We start from the raw sequence: 14,998 nt of genomic DNA on the forward strand, positions 1-14,998 counted from the left end.
GTTTGGCTATTTTTCACAGCCGCACTCATTCCTGAGCTGGAATCGCAGTGCACGGGGGAGAGGTGGAAACACGGAATGATGAGGAAAAGGGATTACTTTCTATTAAGAGAGATGGTGAGGCTCAAGTTTGAGCGGAATCACCACCATGAAAGCCCATTCCCTAATCATGTGTGGGAAGTCCCTGTGGCTCTTCAGAGGTGGTGGAAATGCACTCTGCAGCTGATCAGGAGCACCGCCGCCTGTTCACACCGGGTATGTTCTAGGAGTGACGACCTGGCACTGCGAGCAAGAGGCACCGGCACATCGTCACACTTCTTATGCCCTAGGGCCGAGCCCTGGCATGAAAAAGCCGATGCGCTCTGCACCTGCTCAGGGACACTATCGCCTCTTCATACCTGATCTGTCCTAGCCGTGAGGTGAAAAAGAGGCACTCCGCACCTGCTCCGGGGCACCGTCATCTCCTCACACCTGACGCGTCCCAGGGGTGCGCCGCGGCACTGAAAACAAGGGGCGCTCTGTGCATGCCCGGGAGCACCGTCACCTGCTCCCCTCTGCTCCAGGCCCACGCCCTGCTGGCACGCAGGAGGAGGCGGCGGCGGCGGCCGTCGCGACGCCGCGCCTCCCCGTCGCCGCCCGCGCCCTCCCCGCGGCCGGCCGGGACGCGGCGCGCTCGAGGCGGAGCCGGCGCTCCCCGGCGGCCCGGCAGGGGGCTGATAAAGAGCGCGCGGCGGGCGGCGGCGCAGACGCTGCGCGGCTGGCACGGGCCGCAGGCCGGCGGCATGGCGGCGCTGCTGGGCTCGTACGCGTGGGCGGAGCGGCCGGACGGCCCGGCTCTGGAGCCGCGCGGCGGCGGAGGGGCGCCGGGGCCGCGCGGCGAGAAGGGCCCCGCCGACAGCCGCATCCGCCGCCCCATGAACGCCTTCATGGTGTGGGCCAAGGACGAGAGGAAGCGCCTGGCCGCCCAGAACCCGGACCTGCACAACGCCGAGCTCAGCAAGATGCTGGGTGCGTGAGCCGCGCGGCGCCCCGGCGGGCGGGGGGCGGGCGGGGGGGGGCCCCACCTCCGCGGCCTCTGCGCCTCTGCCGCCGCCGCCGCCGCCGCTCCGCCCGGCCCGCGGGAGCGGCTCGCGGGCAGCCCCGGCCCGGCGGAGGAGTTCCGCGCAGCGCCGGCGCCCTGCGCCCGTAGCGCGGCGATGATCATCACCCCCGTCATCCCCGCCGTCCCCCCATCACGACAGCGACGACAGTAATGTCCAGCCCGCGTAAGCCCCCTTTGCTTTCGGAGGAGGCCTTCAGCGCGCGCCTAAATCTCCCCCCTTGACGCGGACGGGCGAAGCGCGCGGGCTTCGGGCTCCCTCGCTGGGAAAAAACGGCGCTCCGCAGTTGATGCAGTCGTTCATTATTACGGATGAATTAGCCGCTTCAGAGGCAAGGGCTGCCACCGCGTTCTTCCGCGACATCCCACACAACTGCCCTGCAGAATCGCGGCAGTGGCCAGCTATTCGTTGGGCGCATTCCGCCCAGATTTTATTTCGGTTGGGGTTTGCCCGGGTGTGTTTCCTGGGGGATCGGGCCCCGGGTTTGGGGGGTTAGGCTGGCCAGCGGTCGAGAAATTAAATCTGTTTTCTCTCTTCCTTTCGCATTTGTGAAAGATGAGACCTGTGAGTGGGAAAAGGGAGTTTTGCCTGGAAGGTTTTGAAAATCAGTCTGTCCTCTTTTCGGTTTTCTTCGTCACTTTCTTAAAACGTAGCCGGTACCAAAGTTTAAATTAGGTACCTTTATTATGGGTGTCCGCAGTTGCAAAGAACCCATTAGACAGAATGAGACTCGGCTATCAAATTTATTATACATCTGGCTTATTACAAATTAACGAAATAGAGACGGGTGAATGTTTTGTCAGTAGAGGTCAAGATGCGGGGCGGGGGGGTTGCAAGCGCTAACAGAATAGCGTCCTAAAACAGAAGAAAAGAATAGTATGACTATTTTGCGGGGTATTCACAATTAGTAATGTTTGAGGTTTCTCATTTCCTTTGCAAAGTCATATATAACAGCACACTTATTTTTACCTGAGGAATGTAAAGTATGGCTGGATTTTATGGCTTTTAAAATAAAAGGTGAATGTTTATTAATATTCTGGTTTGGGTCTTAGCTTGGCCACACTAAGGAAGACTGCTGATCTGTTTTTGGAAGAATACAGAAAAGGATTTTTAAATCATGTAGAAGTTAAAATGTGCAAAGAAAAGGCAACGACTCAAATTTATTTCTCAATATTCGTTTAGGTTGCATCTCCAGGCATTTGCCAGGGAGTTAAGCAATGCATGTTAATAAATATTTATCATTTTAACTAGTTACATGTCCATAAAAGGTGCCTGAAATAGTAAATGCTTAAAAGAAAATAGTTAAAGCCCCAATAAGGACTATAATATTTTTTTCTAAATCAGGATAAAATAAACAAAATCAACACTTAGCCGCCACAAAGCAAAGCAATTCAGTGACATCCTAAAACATCTGATGTACGAAGCATTGGGTTGTATCCAAAGTTAGTCTAACTTGGCGCCATTCATTTCAATGGGTTTAATTTATGTAGGATTTAACATTACATACAACCCAGTACGACCCAGAGTGGTTGGCACCACCACTTTAATTTGAATTGGTCTCTGTGTGGAAAGGAACCGTTCTTTTGGAAACCAAATTATTTTATTTACAATCACACTTTTGGAATAGGAATTAACTTTAGATTATAGGGGAGGAGAGGAACTTGGCGACAGGGTAGCAATCTCAGTTTGTTTTCAACGTCTGTTTTTAATACCTTTTAGGCTGCAACCCTATACACACTTACTCGGGAGTAAGCACCACAGAAATGCAATAGAGCACTGCCTGTTACAGCACAATCCTATACTTGTCCACTTAGAAGCAAGTCCCATTGAGTTCAGTGGGGCTTACTCTCAGGTAAGTAGCGATAGGATTGCAGCCCTACCGTGCGTGTTCTCTTAAGCATGCCTCCTTTTGAAGCAATTGCCTCTCAGATCAAAGCAGGTCCCTGTTTTCAAGGGGTTATCCTGAGTCTCTTCCTCTTAAATAGAGAATACAAGGGACTTTCAAGTATTTGGATCAGCCCCTTAGGTTTGTACTGCCTGATCCTAGCCATGGTCACTTAGGAATCAATCCCATTTCTTTCAGTGGGATTTACTTCCAAGTAAGTATATGTAGGGTTGCAGCAGTGAACTTGGTCGGGGAGTGGTGGAGAAAGAATCTCTGTGTTTAAACTTGTAGGGTCTGAGGGGATTTTGTTTTGTTTTTAATTCTCAAATGCTGGGAATTCAGAGTAAGCCTTACACATTTTTTCCACAGTTTTTGAATCTTCTATCATGTGTGTCTCCCTTTCATCTTTGTCTTTTTTTTTTTCTAAACTGAAGAGCCTTTTCTTGTTAGGAAGTTGTTCCAACCCTGTGATCATTCAAGTTGCCCTTTTTTCACCTGTCCCAGCATTGCAATGCCCAAATCCCAAAATACCACTTTGGGGTTCCTGGGACCGGAACCAGTGGAGAGCCAGTGCTCAGCACCTTGGAGAGCTCCTTCAGAGTTCTGACTGGTTCTGATAGAAATCCAGAGCAGATTTACCACCCCATTGACATCAGAGCCACCAGTCTCCACTGGCCAGAACTATACACAGTATTCCAAGTATGCTGTGCCACAGAGTTGTAAAAACTGTATTGGAAGTTTTACTTTCACTTCTTTTCCTAATAATCCCTAGCATGGAATTCGCCGTTTTCATGGCAGCTGCACACCCAGCTGATACTTGCATTGACTTTGCCACAATGGCCCTAAGATCTCATACCTGTATATTCACTGCCAGTTCTCATCCCATCAGTCTATATTATATGTAATTAGGGTTTTGTTTTGTTTTCTTTTGTTTGCCCCAGTGTGCATCACAATTAATTATACTGCATCTCATTTGCCAATTTGTGACCTCGTCCCCCAGTTTGGAGAAATCCTTTGGGTGCTCTTCATAGCCTGCTCAGGATCTCGCCATCCTAAATAATTAGATGTCATCAGCAAACTTGGTTACTCACTGCTCTCCAGACCATTGCTTATGCAGGATCGGACCCTGGTAACAACCTCTGCATCCAAAGGAAATGTTATGAATAGGAATATCTTGGAATGCTGAGAGCTCTTTATTTAGAATTAATAATAATAACAACAATAACACCTCAGAGCCTATGGCCAGACATTCTGTGCTGGTGATAAATGATGCAAGCCAGACTTATCTGTGTAAATTGCTCACTTTGCATGTTTGAATTGCAAATCTGAGAAGATTTGCTGTGTTACTATGTAACAGGAGAAAGAGGTTAAGGGCTGGGCACTTAACTAGGCTTCTATTTGGGGTTTCTTTTATCCCATTCAGTCATAAGAGAACTGGAGGAAGGTTGGGATCTTCACGGGATATGGAGTTGGTAGGAGCTGTGTAGAAACAAAGCGACAAATACTGTGCACTCTTTCCTCCACTCCCTCTGGAAGGGCTCTGTAACTTGACTTAGCTTCAAAACAGGCTGAAATTCAACAGGTGTATCTCTGTTCCTGAATCTCCATGCCCAGAAAAGTTGTACCTCTTGAACTGCTGCCTACCAAACAGCAGCTGGTGGCACAGGCATCCTTCTAGGTAAAAAAAAAGAAAAAGTGGCAGCCCTGGGGAGGGAGGGGTTTGGAAAGACATTGTGAGCTGGACCCTCCTCACAGATTCTGTGTCCTTCCTATAGCTACTCTGGATGGGGGCTTCTCCCATTCTCCTCCAGCAGTGCTGCGAATCGTGGTCAGGAAGATGGGAAGGATCTGGAGGCAAAGGTGTATGCAGTGACAATTTTATTTCTTTGCCTGCAATTGTCCATTTCGTGGTTAAGATTCCTATCTCTAGGACCAGTCCACAGAACTTCAGATACCGTTTTCCTGCGCCCATCTCTCCAGATTGGCAGTCAAAGCCAAAACCTGAAACGCCAGACTTCAATTCTGACTGCTTTTCCAAGCTAACATTGCATAGCGCTGGAACTTGAGCATCTGTGCTCTTTTGGAGAGATGGAAGGAAGCATTTGTGATGATGCACCTCATCAAAAGCGATCGCTCATTATCGGGAGGGGAGGGTGTCTCTCTTGCAAGTTCCTTTTCCGTTCCTTGGTACAGCAACACCGCAATCCTGTGAGTCCCATTGAGTTCAGTGGGGCTTACTCTTGGGAAAATGGGTAGAGGGTTGAAGCCTAACACTCCAGGACCAAAAGACTTTTGAATTAACGGACATTCTGATTAAATTTGCTCTTGCTAATTAAATTGGCTCTTATCCACTGAGGGGAGGGGGGCTGTATGTCACTTTTGAATGTGCCTCTGTCACTTGCTGAACATCCCATGTTCAGATTGGCTGATGGCCCCAACCCTGTTTCCTTGTCTTGTTTTTATGGATTTATGCCCCCAACATGCCCTCCAACTCTAGTTATCTAATAGGCAGAGTCATAAGAATCCTTTGCAAATGAACCTTGATAAATGTCTTACCTAATTTGTGGGGGAGTACATGGCTTCTCACAAATGTGGGCCGGCTATTTCCGTGTACTGAGTTTGTACTTAAGAATGGAACTTCTCACTGTACTGTTCTGTATCCAACATGCAGCCTCTCTGTTGTTCCATACTTTGGAATTTACCTGTGAAACGTTTTTATTTATTAAATTTATTTATTAAATTTATTAATCGCCCATCTGCCTGGTCACCCACTTGAATTTGAACTCCTGAATATACTTGGCTGTTGAGATGCTGGGCGACAGCAAAGAAACACGCACATATATAAATACCAGGAAATTGCCAGTGAACTTGGTTGGGTGACACTGAATTCTTGTAGACGTGCACGCTCTCTCTCGGATATGACGTGGCATGTCATTTGAACACTTTGCATTTTGGAAAATGCAAGATGGACATTTTATCAATGAAATATTGAATATTAATACGTATTAATATTTAATATTTTATTTATGAGAGAAGGAGAAATCTGTGACCATCCTCTCTACACCACCATTCACAATGCTGTGAACCACCATCCTGTGCCCCCCCAGTTCTCTTTGTTTCAAAACAAAAAATCCCAGATGTTTTAGTCTTGTAGCAATAACCCCTGTGTGAATACTCTGCTGAATTTAATTCTAAAACAAACATCAGCATATACATTATCCTTTAGCCCAGGAAACCCATGTTCCTAGTTAAATGTCATTATAGCTTGTATAAATGTGTTCCCTGTGCAGTGGTTACAATCTTGTTCTTTCCCACAACGTCCGGGTGAGGTGAGCTGTTGTTTCCCAGCCCTTGAGAGATGGAGAGCTGAGAGGAGGGAGGGAGACCTGCTGAGGGACACTCACTCGTTTCTTCAAAACATGGTGGGAGGCCTGGGCTCCTTAAAAAGTTGTTGTGTGAGGCTGTGGCCTAGTGCTCCCCTCCCTAAACATGCCACATGCAGGGTGCTACAGCCAAAAAGATGCGCTCCGTAGCAGACTGCCCCCTCATTCCAGAGGCGGGTCGGCTCCGTGAACAGCCCCTGGTGTTGACCTTAGTGTTTGGTCAGGCTTGGGTTGGCAGGCCTTTAATGGCCTCTCAGACCCGAGGCTGATACTTTATCCTCCACCACCCCATGAGGTGACCTGTGGTTTGCTCACTGGGTGACCTCGGACCAGTCGTAGGCACTCAGCCTCACCTTTCTCACAGTCTTGTTGGGAAGATAAAATGCAGGGAGGGCTGGGCACCTGTACGCTGCTGTGAGGTCCTGTTGGCGGGGGGGCGGGTAAAGTGAGGTCCTGTGAGGTCCTGTTGGCGGGGGGGCGGGTAAAGTGTAGGCATACATGAAATAAATGAGGAGAAAAATCCTGTTTGCCCCGGCACAATCCAGTGGAATGCTCTCCCCGTTTACTTCTTTGGGGTTTCAGAGGGGAAATCCTTGCTAGATGATACCCCCGAGTTGAACTTTTGTTATTTCACTGTTTATGCACTACTGTCAATTTGCACAGCCCTTAGCAGAGTGACATAATTGCTAATAATAATTGATGATGATGATAATGGGTAAATAATGATGTGCAAGCCCTTGCCCCCAGAAGTTTGCAATGTAAACATTGACAGTGCGAAGAGACTAAAAGATAATGTCGAGAACGGAGAGCGAGAAATGTAGCGAGGCCACGTGTGAGCGAATGTTCTTCGTTCAGTGACGATTCTATTTCTTTGCCTCGCTTAATCCCTTCAGTGCACTATAAAAAGGAGGAAAACTTCTTCTTGTCCTTGCAGGCAAGTCCTGGAAGTCCTTAACGCCATCCCAGAAGAGGCCGTACGTGGAAGAGGCGGAGAGGCTGAGGGTCCAGCACATGCAGGACTACCCCAACTACAAATACCGGCCCCGACGGAAGAAGCAGGTCAAGCGGATCTGCAAGCGGGTGGATCCGAGCTTCTTGCTGGGGAACCTCTCCAGGGATCAGGACCCCGTGCCGGAGAAGAGGCCGTGCAGCAGGGCGGTGGGCAAGAAGGATGGGCAGGCCGACTACTCGCCCGCCTCGATCCTGCCGAGCCTTGGGAGATACCGAGAGGCCCAAGGCAACAATGCTGGTGCCCCCATGGAGGCCTATCCCTACGGCCTGCCCACTCCGCCTGAGATGTCCCCGTTGGATGTGATAGACCCCGAGCAGAGCTTCTTCTCCTCCCCCTGCTCCGAAGACCCTCACCATCCTCACCTGTCTGGAGCCCCCTACCCTCTGGACTATGCCCCCAGCCCTCTGCAATGTGGCCACCCTCTTGGCCACATGGCAGTCCCCCGGGCAGCTTCCTCCATGCACCCTGCTCCCTCGGCTTGCCCGCCTCCTGCCTCGGGCAATTATTACTCCCCGGCTTTCCACCCCACCATCCAGCCCCCCAACCTCCACGCCCACCTCGGCCAGCTCTCTCCTCCCCCCGAGCATCAGAACTTTGAGGGCCTGGACCAGTTGAGCCATGCAGAGCTGCTGGAGGAGATGGACCGCACTGAGTTTGACCAGTACCTGAACGCCCCCGGAGATCCCGAGCCCAACGGGCTGATCGTCAGCGGGCACATTCAAGTGTCGCAGGCGGCTGGGGGCTCGCGCTCCTCCGAGACCAGCCTTATTTCTGTCCTGGCAGATGCCACGGCCACGTACTACAATAACTACAGCGTTTCTTAGATTCAAGAGGAAAACTCTGCCCCATGGACCGGCCGAGGAAGGACTCAAGGAGTTTTCTTGGACAAACAACTGTCTTTGGGCATCTCTGACCTCTCTGTCCCTTCTCCTCAGGGTTGCCCTGTCTGAACTGAAATAACTTTGGAGCATTCTCTCTAATAGGTAATTACTAATTTATCCAAATTTCCTCTCCCCCTGTCCCCCCCCCATCTCAATATTGAGTATCTTGACTTCAGAGTGGAATTTGTGTTCAAGAGTTCTGTCATATGCAAGTCCCATTCATTGGTCATGGGCTTGTTGCAGGAGGCCTTTGCTGCTCAGATGTCTTTCTTGAGAGTTCGTTGATGCTTCAAAGGATAAAGGGAGACATCTCAATTGACTAGAAGAGCATCTCATCAGAACAGCCTTCCCCACCCTGTTGCCCTCCATGTGTTTGAACTACAAGTTCCATAATTCCCAGCCAGTGTGGCCTGCGGCTGGTTTGCATACTGAACTCTGTTCGAATTAGAAATGGGCAGTCGCCTAACCATGTCACCCTTCATTCTCCTGTACAGCAATACTAGTTTTCAAAATGGGGATAACGGGTAAAATGGCATTACTCTGTGCTGCGTTTCTAAACAAAAAAAATCTTGCCTGTGTTCGGTTTTTACAATTATTTTTAAGCAGCAAGCTGGCTGTTGCTCTTTGCTGCCTCAGCCCCCGCCCTCCTTTCCCCTTTCAAACTTATTTTTAAATGGAAGACCAACTTTACTCCAGCTTATTCAGTGACAATTCTGCCTACAACACACACACACACGCACACACACACACACGAACGGGACTAATTGGCTGTGAGATTGTTTCCATTTTTATGATCAAAGCTCCCAAAATATGAACAGTCCTATCTAAACCAGATAATATTCGGCTGAAATTACAAGTGGACATGCACAAATCAGTGTCAGTAATTCTACTTGCAGTAGTACTAGATTTCCCGTTATCCCTCACTATATGTGTGTCTATTTCCAGCAGCATTGGCTATGCTGGCTGGGAATTGATGGGAGTTGTAGTTCAGGATGTCTGAGGGCACCAGGGTTAGGAAAGGCTTGTGTACTGTTTCTAAAAACATAATGTTGTCATATTACACCTTGGTGTGATGACATTGCTGAGAATTGCTCTCCTAGTAATGACATTTTTGTCCAAACATTTAACCTAAATTAATCTTAGAAATCTTGATGCAGCCCACTGCTCCAGTGGTTTTGCTGAATGCTTTCAGCCTTCCCCCAGGCATTTTTTTTCTTTCAGTCTTGAGGAGAGCTGTCAACTTGTCCCCTGCTTCCATTTTTGTTTTCCTCCTGGCCAACGTTAATTAAATTATGGAGTAGGACAATGAGCCGCTCCCTGCTGGGCCCATTCCATGTCTGGTAAACCTGTTGGCCACAATGGTGTCAGGCACACCTCCAGTTGCCACGTTGCTTTGCGCAACTGCGCATGGGTGCGCATTCTCAGTGCGGCAAGGAAACAAAGAGGCTTGTTTGGCCTGGCGCCACCTCCTTCCAGCCCACTCCAGAAGAGGGTTCCTAAGCTATAATGCACCCATTTCTCTGGAGCTCAACTCACGGGGTTGTGTCTTTTCCCCCGGGTCTGCCACCAAGTCTGTATTCAACAGAGAGCTGCTGCAGCCAATCTCTGCTTCTTGTTCAGTGGGCCTGTATAATAATACATGTTCACACATCGCCATTTGAAGTGTATATGTGAAATATGACCTGAAAATATGGCTGACTTTGGGCAGGGGGTGCGGGGGTTGACAGCAGCAACAGTCAAATTACCAGCTCATATAACCTATATAAGCAGCAAGTATGTTGTTTCCGTACTGTAGCTACACCAAAGATCTTGTCATTTTGTAAGCTGAGAAGATCTTTTTTAGCGGCCCAGCAACTGCGTCCACTGTTGCAATCCCACTGACTTTAGTAGAATTACGCTCAGGTAAATGATTTATGGCCCAGTCTTTAAACTGCAGTGTGCACGTGGTTTGTTGACTACTGCTCTGGCCTAACGTGGGAAAATACGTTTTCCCACCGGTTATGTGGGCATTACAGAAACGTTAACATCTTGTTTGCAGTCAGATAATGTTCCTAAACATTTTAAGAATGCGTTTAGTGATTGATTTCAGAGGCTGCCTGTGGTTATTTGGTGTGGAGGAGAAAGCATAGCACACTACATATGTTCAGAGGCATTTTTACTGATTCATAGGCTCCAGGGCTAAATCTTAGCTCCGCTTAAGCCCTGCGTCGTGTGAACTTAATTTAATAGCCTTTTTGTCTGTCTGTTTTTAGTCTCTTTTGTTCTTTCTTTGCTTTCTGTGTTTTTTTGTCTTTCAGTCTGTCTTTCTTTCTCTCCTTCTCTCCTTCTACTTTCACCACAACCATCTTCCTTGTTGTTGCGATATGGACTGCGAAGAGCTTTGTTGAGAAGGATTCATAACATTACTGTTTCCATCCTTGAAGGAAGATACTTCAATGTTTAGAAATTTTTAAAAGTCCCTTTTCAATGTCGGTATAGTTCTGCCTGAAATGACACTGTAAATATATTCGTTTCACAACATCCCCCCACCCCACCATGCACACATATTTTGTATTGCTAGAACTTTCTTGTACTGATGGAAATTGACTGTGTTTCTTTGTTAATCAGTTATTTAACAGAGTTAATCTTAATGTAATGATTAGTTAGCAGGTTTATATAATTCTGTTTTTGTTTTTCTAGTTTTATTCCTGACATGTGTGCTTTCTTCTACAAATAATGCTTTTATATATAAAAATAAATAAATGAATAAAAATCACAAAAGTTACGCTAAAATATTCCCTTTTGTTTTATTTTCCTTTATGCTCTTGAGGAAGTATGGATGATTTTAGTTTGCATAAAAGATTTAAAGGCACAATCGTATGCATGTTTAGACAGAAAAAGGTCATACAACTCCCAGCATGCTGGCTGGGGAATGCTGGGAGTTGTAGGACATTGTTCTGTCTAAACATGCATAGGATTGTGCCCTATGTTAAATCATTTTTATATGGACATGATGAATCTTTTTAGACCAAGGTAGACTACCTGGTGTCCTCCAGAAGTTTTGGACTGCAACGCCCACAATCTCTGAATATTAGCCATGCTGCATGGGGCTAATGGGGCTTGCAGTCCAAAATCTCTGTAGGGCACCCAGTTGCCTTCCCCTTGTTCTAGATAGTGGCAGGCTCTGGAGTGGGCCAGCAGTTGTCATTGTGTTCTGTAATCCTTTCTGTCTTCACACAGTTTCCCATATCATTAAAAAATATATATATATATCAGTTATTCCATATGTGGTTCAATGGATTCAGAGTTTAAAATGGATGTCAGTTGATTTTTCAGACAAACAGCAAGGAAAGGCTGTTGCCTCCATGCCTTGTTCTGGGGCTTCTAAGAGTTATTTGGCTGGCCACTGTTGGAAACAGAGTACTGGGGTAGAGGGACGTTTTGGTGCTATGCTATTTAGCAGGGCATTTTGAGCTACCTTGAATACGCACAGCCCTGTATTATAATCATCCTTTAAATATACAGCAGAATGTTTATCCCAGACGATTGTCATCAGATTCAGTCTTTGACTGGATTCCTTGCTAAAGCTGGTGCCATCCTTCAATGCTGAAGACTTTTGAGATGGACTAAACTCCTTGCTGTGTGTTCTTGTTGAAAGAAGCCTCTTTGTACCTGACGGACAGGCATAGGAGAGAGAGGAGGGCTGTGGGCATTGCCTGCATATTGCATTTAATGAGCTTCCAACCTTTAAGGATTTGTTTGCTTATTCCCCTCCGGCTGCGTTTAGGTGCCGTGGTAGGGAGCTCTTAAACACATCTGAGAGTGAGCCATTTCTGCTTCATGGGGTTAGAAATTCCAAGCAAGTCCCTACACCTGCATGCTATCATCTTTGACCTCTGGAAACCAAGAAAGGTTTCCACTTTGTCAGAATTCTACAGACCTGAGCAGAATTTTGCCTGCTTGTCAGCATCCTGGAGTTGGAAGGAACCTCAAAGATCATCTAGTCTGCTCCCCTGCAGGAAATCCATCCTGCAGCACCCTTAATTGGTGGCCTTCTGGGCTCTGCTTAAAAATCTCCAAATTAGGAATGGGGAACGTATCACCCTCCAGATGTTGCCAGACTGCAACTCCCATCTTCCCTCACCATTGGCTTTGCTGGCTAGGGTTGATGGGAGTTGTAGTCCAACAACATCTGGAGGGCCGCACATTCCCTTTCATGCTCAAAACTGGGTGAGCAACTTACGGCTCTCCAGATGGTTTGGCCTACAAATCCCTTCGCCATTAGCAAACAGTGGTGAGCAATGATGGGAGTTGTAGTCCAACCATACCTGGAGGGCCACAGAGTGCCCACCCCTGCTCTAAATGAAGGCGAACCTACCACCATCTGAGGCAGTCTGCTGCACTGTTGAACAACTTATACCATCCGAGAGTTCTCTCTAATCTTTAGTCAAACTCCTTTTTCTTGTAGTTTGAACTTATTGGTTTGGGTCCTAACTGAGGAGCCACAGAAAACAAATCGGCTCCATCTTCTGCACGACAGCCTCACAGGTTTTTGAAGACCACTATCATATTTCCCCTTAATCATCTCCAGACAAAACATCCCCAGTTTTTCAACTGCTCCTCATAGAGCTTAGTCTTGAGACCCCCGTCACACTCACTATCTTGATCATCATCTTCTGAACACCTTTGTTTGTGGATATCCTCCTTAAATTGTAGCAGAACTGGACACAGTCCTCCAGATGAGCATGGAAGGGTGGAAAGCCAGGAAAACTGGGCAATGTTCGTTACAGCCCAAACACGAGCATTTGCAGCACACACACCCTGTAAAGTGTCACGAGGGGAGGGCAACTTGGTGGCCTCTAGATGTTTTGGACTACAAATCCCATCAGCTCCAGCCAGAATGGCCTGGAATAATAGGAGTGGTAGTCCAAAACTTCTAGAGGTCACCAGGTTGCCTATGCTAATGCTGTTGTCAGGCAGATGGTCTCAGTCAAGAAGAGGGGGACTTGTAGCGCATGCACGCACGCATTATGGGTTTTATGTGCTGTGGTCATGCATGCCTGCACACACAGTGCTGCCATGTTGGGATCTGTCCACTAACAGGCAGTGCGCAGAGGTGAAGAGGGCACCATTTGGCAGTGTGCTTTGGGTGAGAGTTGGCTTTTCCTACACAAAGGAAAGACGCTTGGCATTTGAGCAGCTACATAGGAATATAAGAGTCATACCCTGGGTCCATCTAGCCCAGTATTGTTGACACTGACTGGCAGCGGCTGTCCAGGGAGGAATATTTCCAGCCCTACCTGGAGATGCTGGGGATTGAACCGGAGACCTTCTGCATGCAAAGCAGGTGCTCAACCACTGAGCCATGGCCCCTCCTGTTCCATTACAGTAATGCCCAGGAGGGTTTATGACATACGCGATATCTATGCTATCAGACTGTCTGTCTCAGTTCACCCGATGCCGACTGAATGAATGAATGAATGAATGAGATTGGAAAAATTAATATTCCTTAGTTTGGCACTTAAACATAAATAGCATGGACTAAAATCTCTACATCACCCCCATAAGCTTGCATTAAAGCAGGGATGTGTATATTGGGGGTGAGAAATGGGCCTTCTAACCACTGTCAATGTTGTCACTGAAGTATGTCACTAGGCAACTGATCTCTGTCGCTGGTTCCATTTTCTAGCATGCATCTTGACAGGCATATCTGCATCACAAACTCTCATGGCTTCCCCCCACCCCCAAATCCTGGGGGGGTTGTAGTTCAGAGAGGATGCTCTCTCTTAGACAACACTAGTCCCACCCCCACCCCCCACAGGACTTAAGTTCCCCAGATTTGCAGGCAGTGCTCAATCCAATGTAAAGTTAGTGGCATAGATTTGCCCCAAGCTCATAAGGCGGCGGCGACCGTTTTGGTATGTAATTAGCCGCTGTTGTTTGGCACACTGGCAGAAGTAATGTCTAAACATATCATTACTTTATGAAATGCTTGATTGCATTTAATTGGTTTATTAAAAGCTTTGCTTGGGAACTATAGACAGATTCCACTTAACGAAGGCTGAACAGCATTCATCTGTCTGCCAGGTGGAATTTTTAATCAATTGCTTATTGATTGATTGAGGTGTGCACCTCAAAAATGTGTCATTTTGCAACAGCCAGTTTGGTCTTTCCATGCATGCAGAACAGGCTTGTGTGAAATGGGCACCTAGATGTTGATAGCTCCTTTATCACAAAGACAGGATCTTGCCACCCAGCAATTACACAAACCCTCATCAAAGCAGCATACGGAAACAAGCAACAAGCCACCCCTGCGTTGCCTTCTTGTGGTTTTTCCATGCCTCAGAAGCTCTCATTATTTAATATTGTTTCTTGTATAGCAGTTCATTGGGGCAGGCAGAGGAAGAGTGCCATTAGAAATCAGAAATGGCAGTATTCGGAAACCATCTCCCAGGGCATTCGGTCACTGACCTTCAAGTGGCCATTGTGAAACAAAGAAACTTCAAAGGGATATTACAGTAAGAGATTACTGACTTAGAATACACAAAGAAGTTTAATTCTATCACCAGAGGCTTGAATCAGGATAAAAGATTTTTATTGTACTACACGTGTTAATTGGCTTACTCCTGGGATGCTTGCATTATCAGCGATCTGAATGACCACTGTGGATAATGTGACTCGCTTTTTGCATTTAATTTCCTTCTGACCTTATTGTTTACAATTACACACACACACACACACACACACCAACTTAATTGGAC

At 47.3% G+C, this 14,998-nt stretch overlaps 1 protein-coding gene across 1 annotated transcript; it reads left to right on the forward strand.

The window, feature by feature from the left end:
• Positions 1–747: 747 nt before the first annotated feature.
• SOX7 (SRY-box transcription factor 7) lies at positions 748–11,026 on the forward strand. The gene is made up of 2 exons (XM_084833057.1): positions 748–1,005; positions 7,300–11,026. The coding sequence occupies exons 1-2, from the start codon at positions 780–782 to the stop codon at positions 8,199–8,201; spliced, it is 1,128 nt and encodes a 375-aa protein (XP_084689183.1). The 5' UTR covers positions 748–779; the 3' UTR covers positions 8,202–11,026.
• Positions 11,027–14,998: the final 3,972 nt, after the last annotated feature.

The sequence above is a fragment of the Heloderma suspectum genome, chromosome 1, assembly GCF_057233095.1.
Source record: "Heloderma suspectum isolate Gila_16-S chromosome 1, 16-S_ref, whole genome shotgun sequence".
Taxonomy (NCBI): domain Eukaryota; kingdom Metazoa; phylum Chordata; class Lepidosauria; order Squamata; family Helodermatidae; genus Heloderma; species Heloderma suspectum.

Coding starts and splice junctions, on each gene's coding strand:
- SOX7 (XM_084833057.1), top strand. CDS start 780: ATGGCGGCGCTGCTGGGCTCGTACGCGTGGGCGGAGCGGCCGGACGGC. Junction 1,006..7,299: donor CGAGCTCAGCAAGATGCTGG/GTGCGTGAGCCG, acceptor TTGTCCTTGCAG/GCAAGTCCTGGAAGTCCTTA.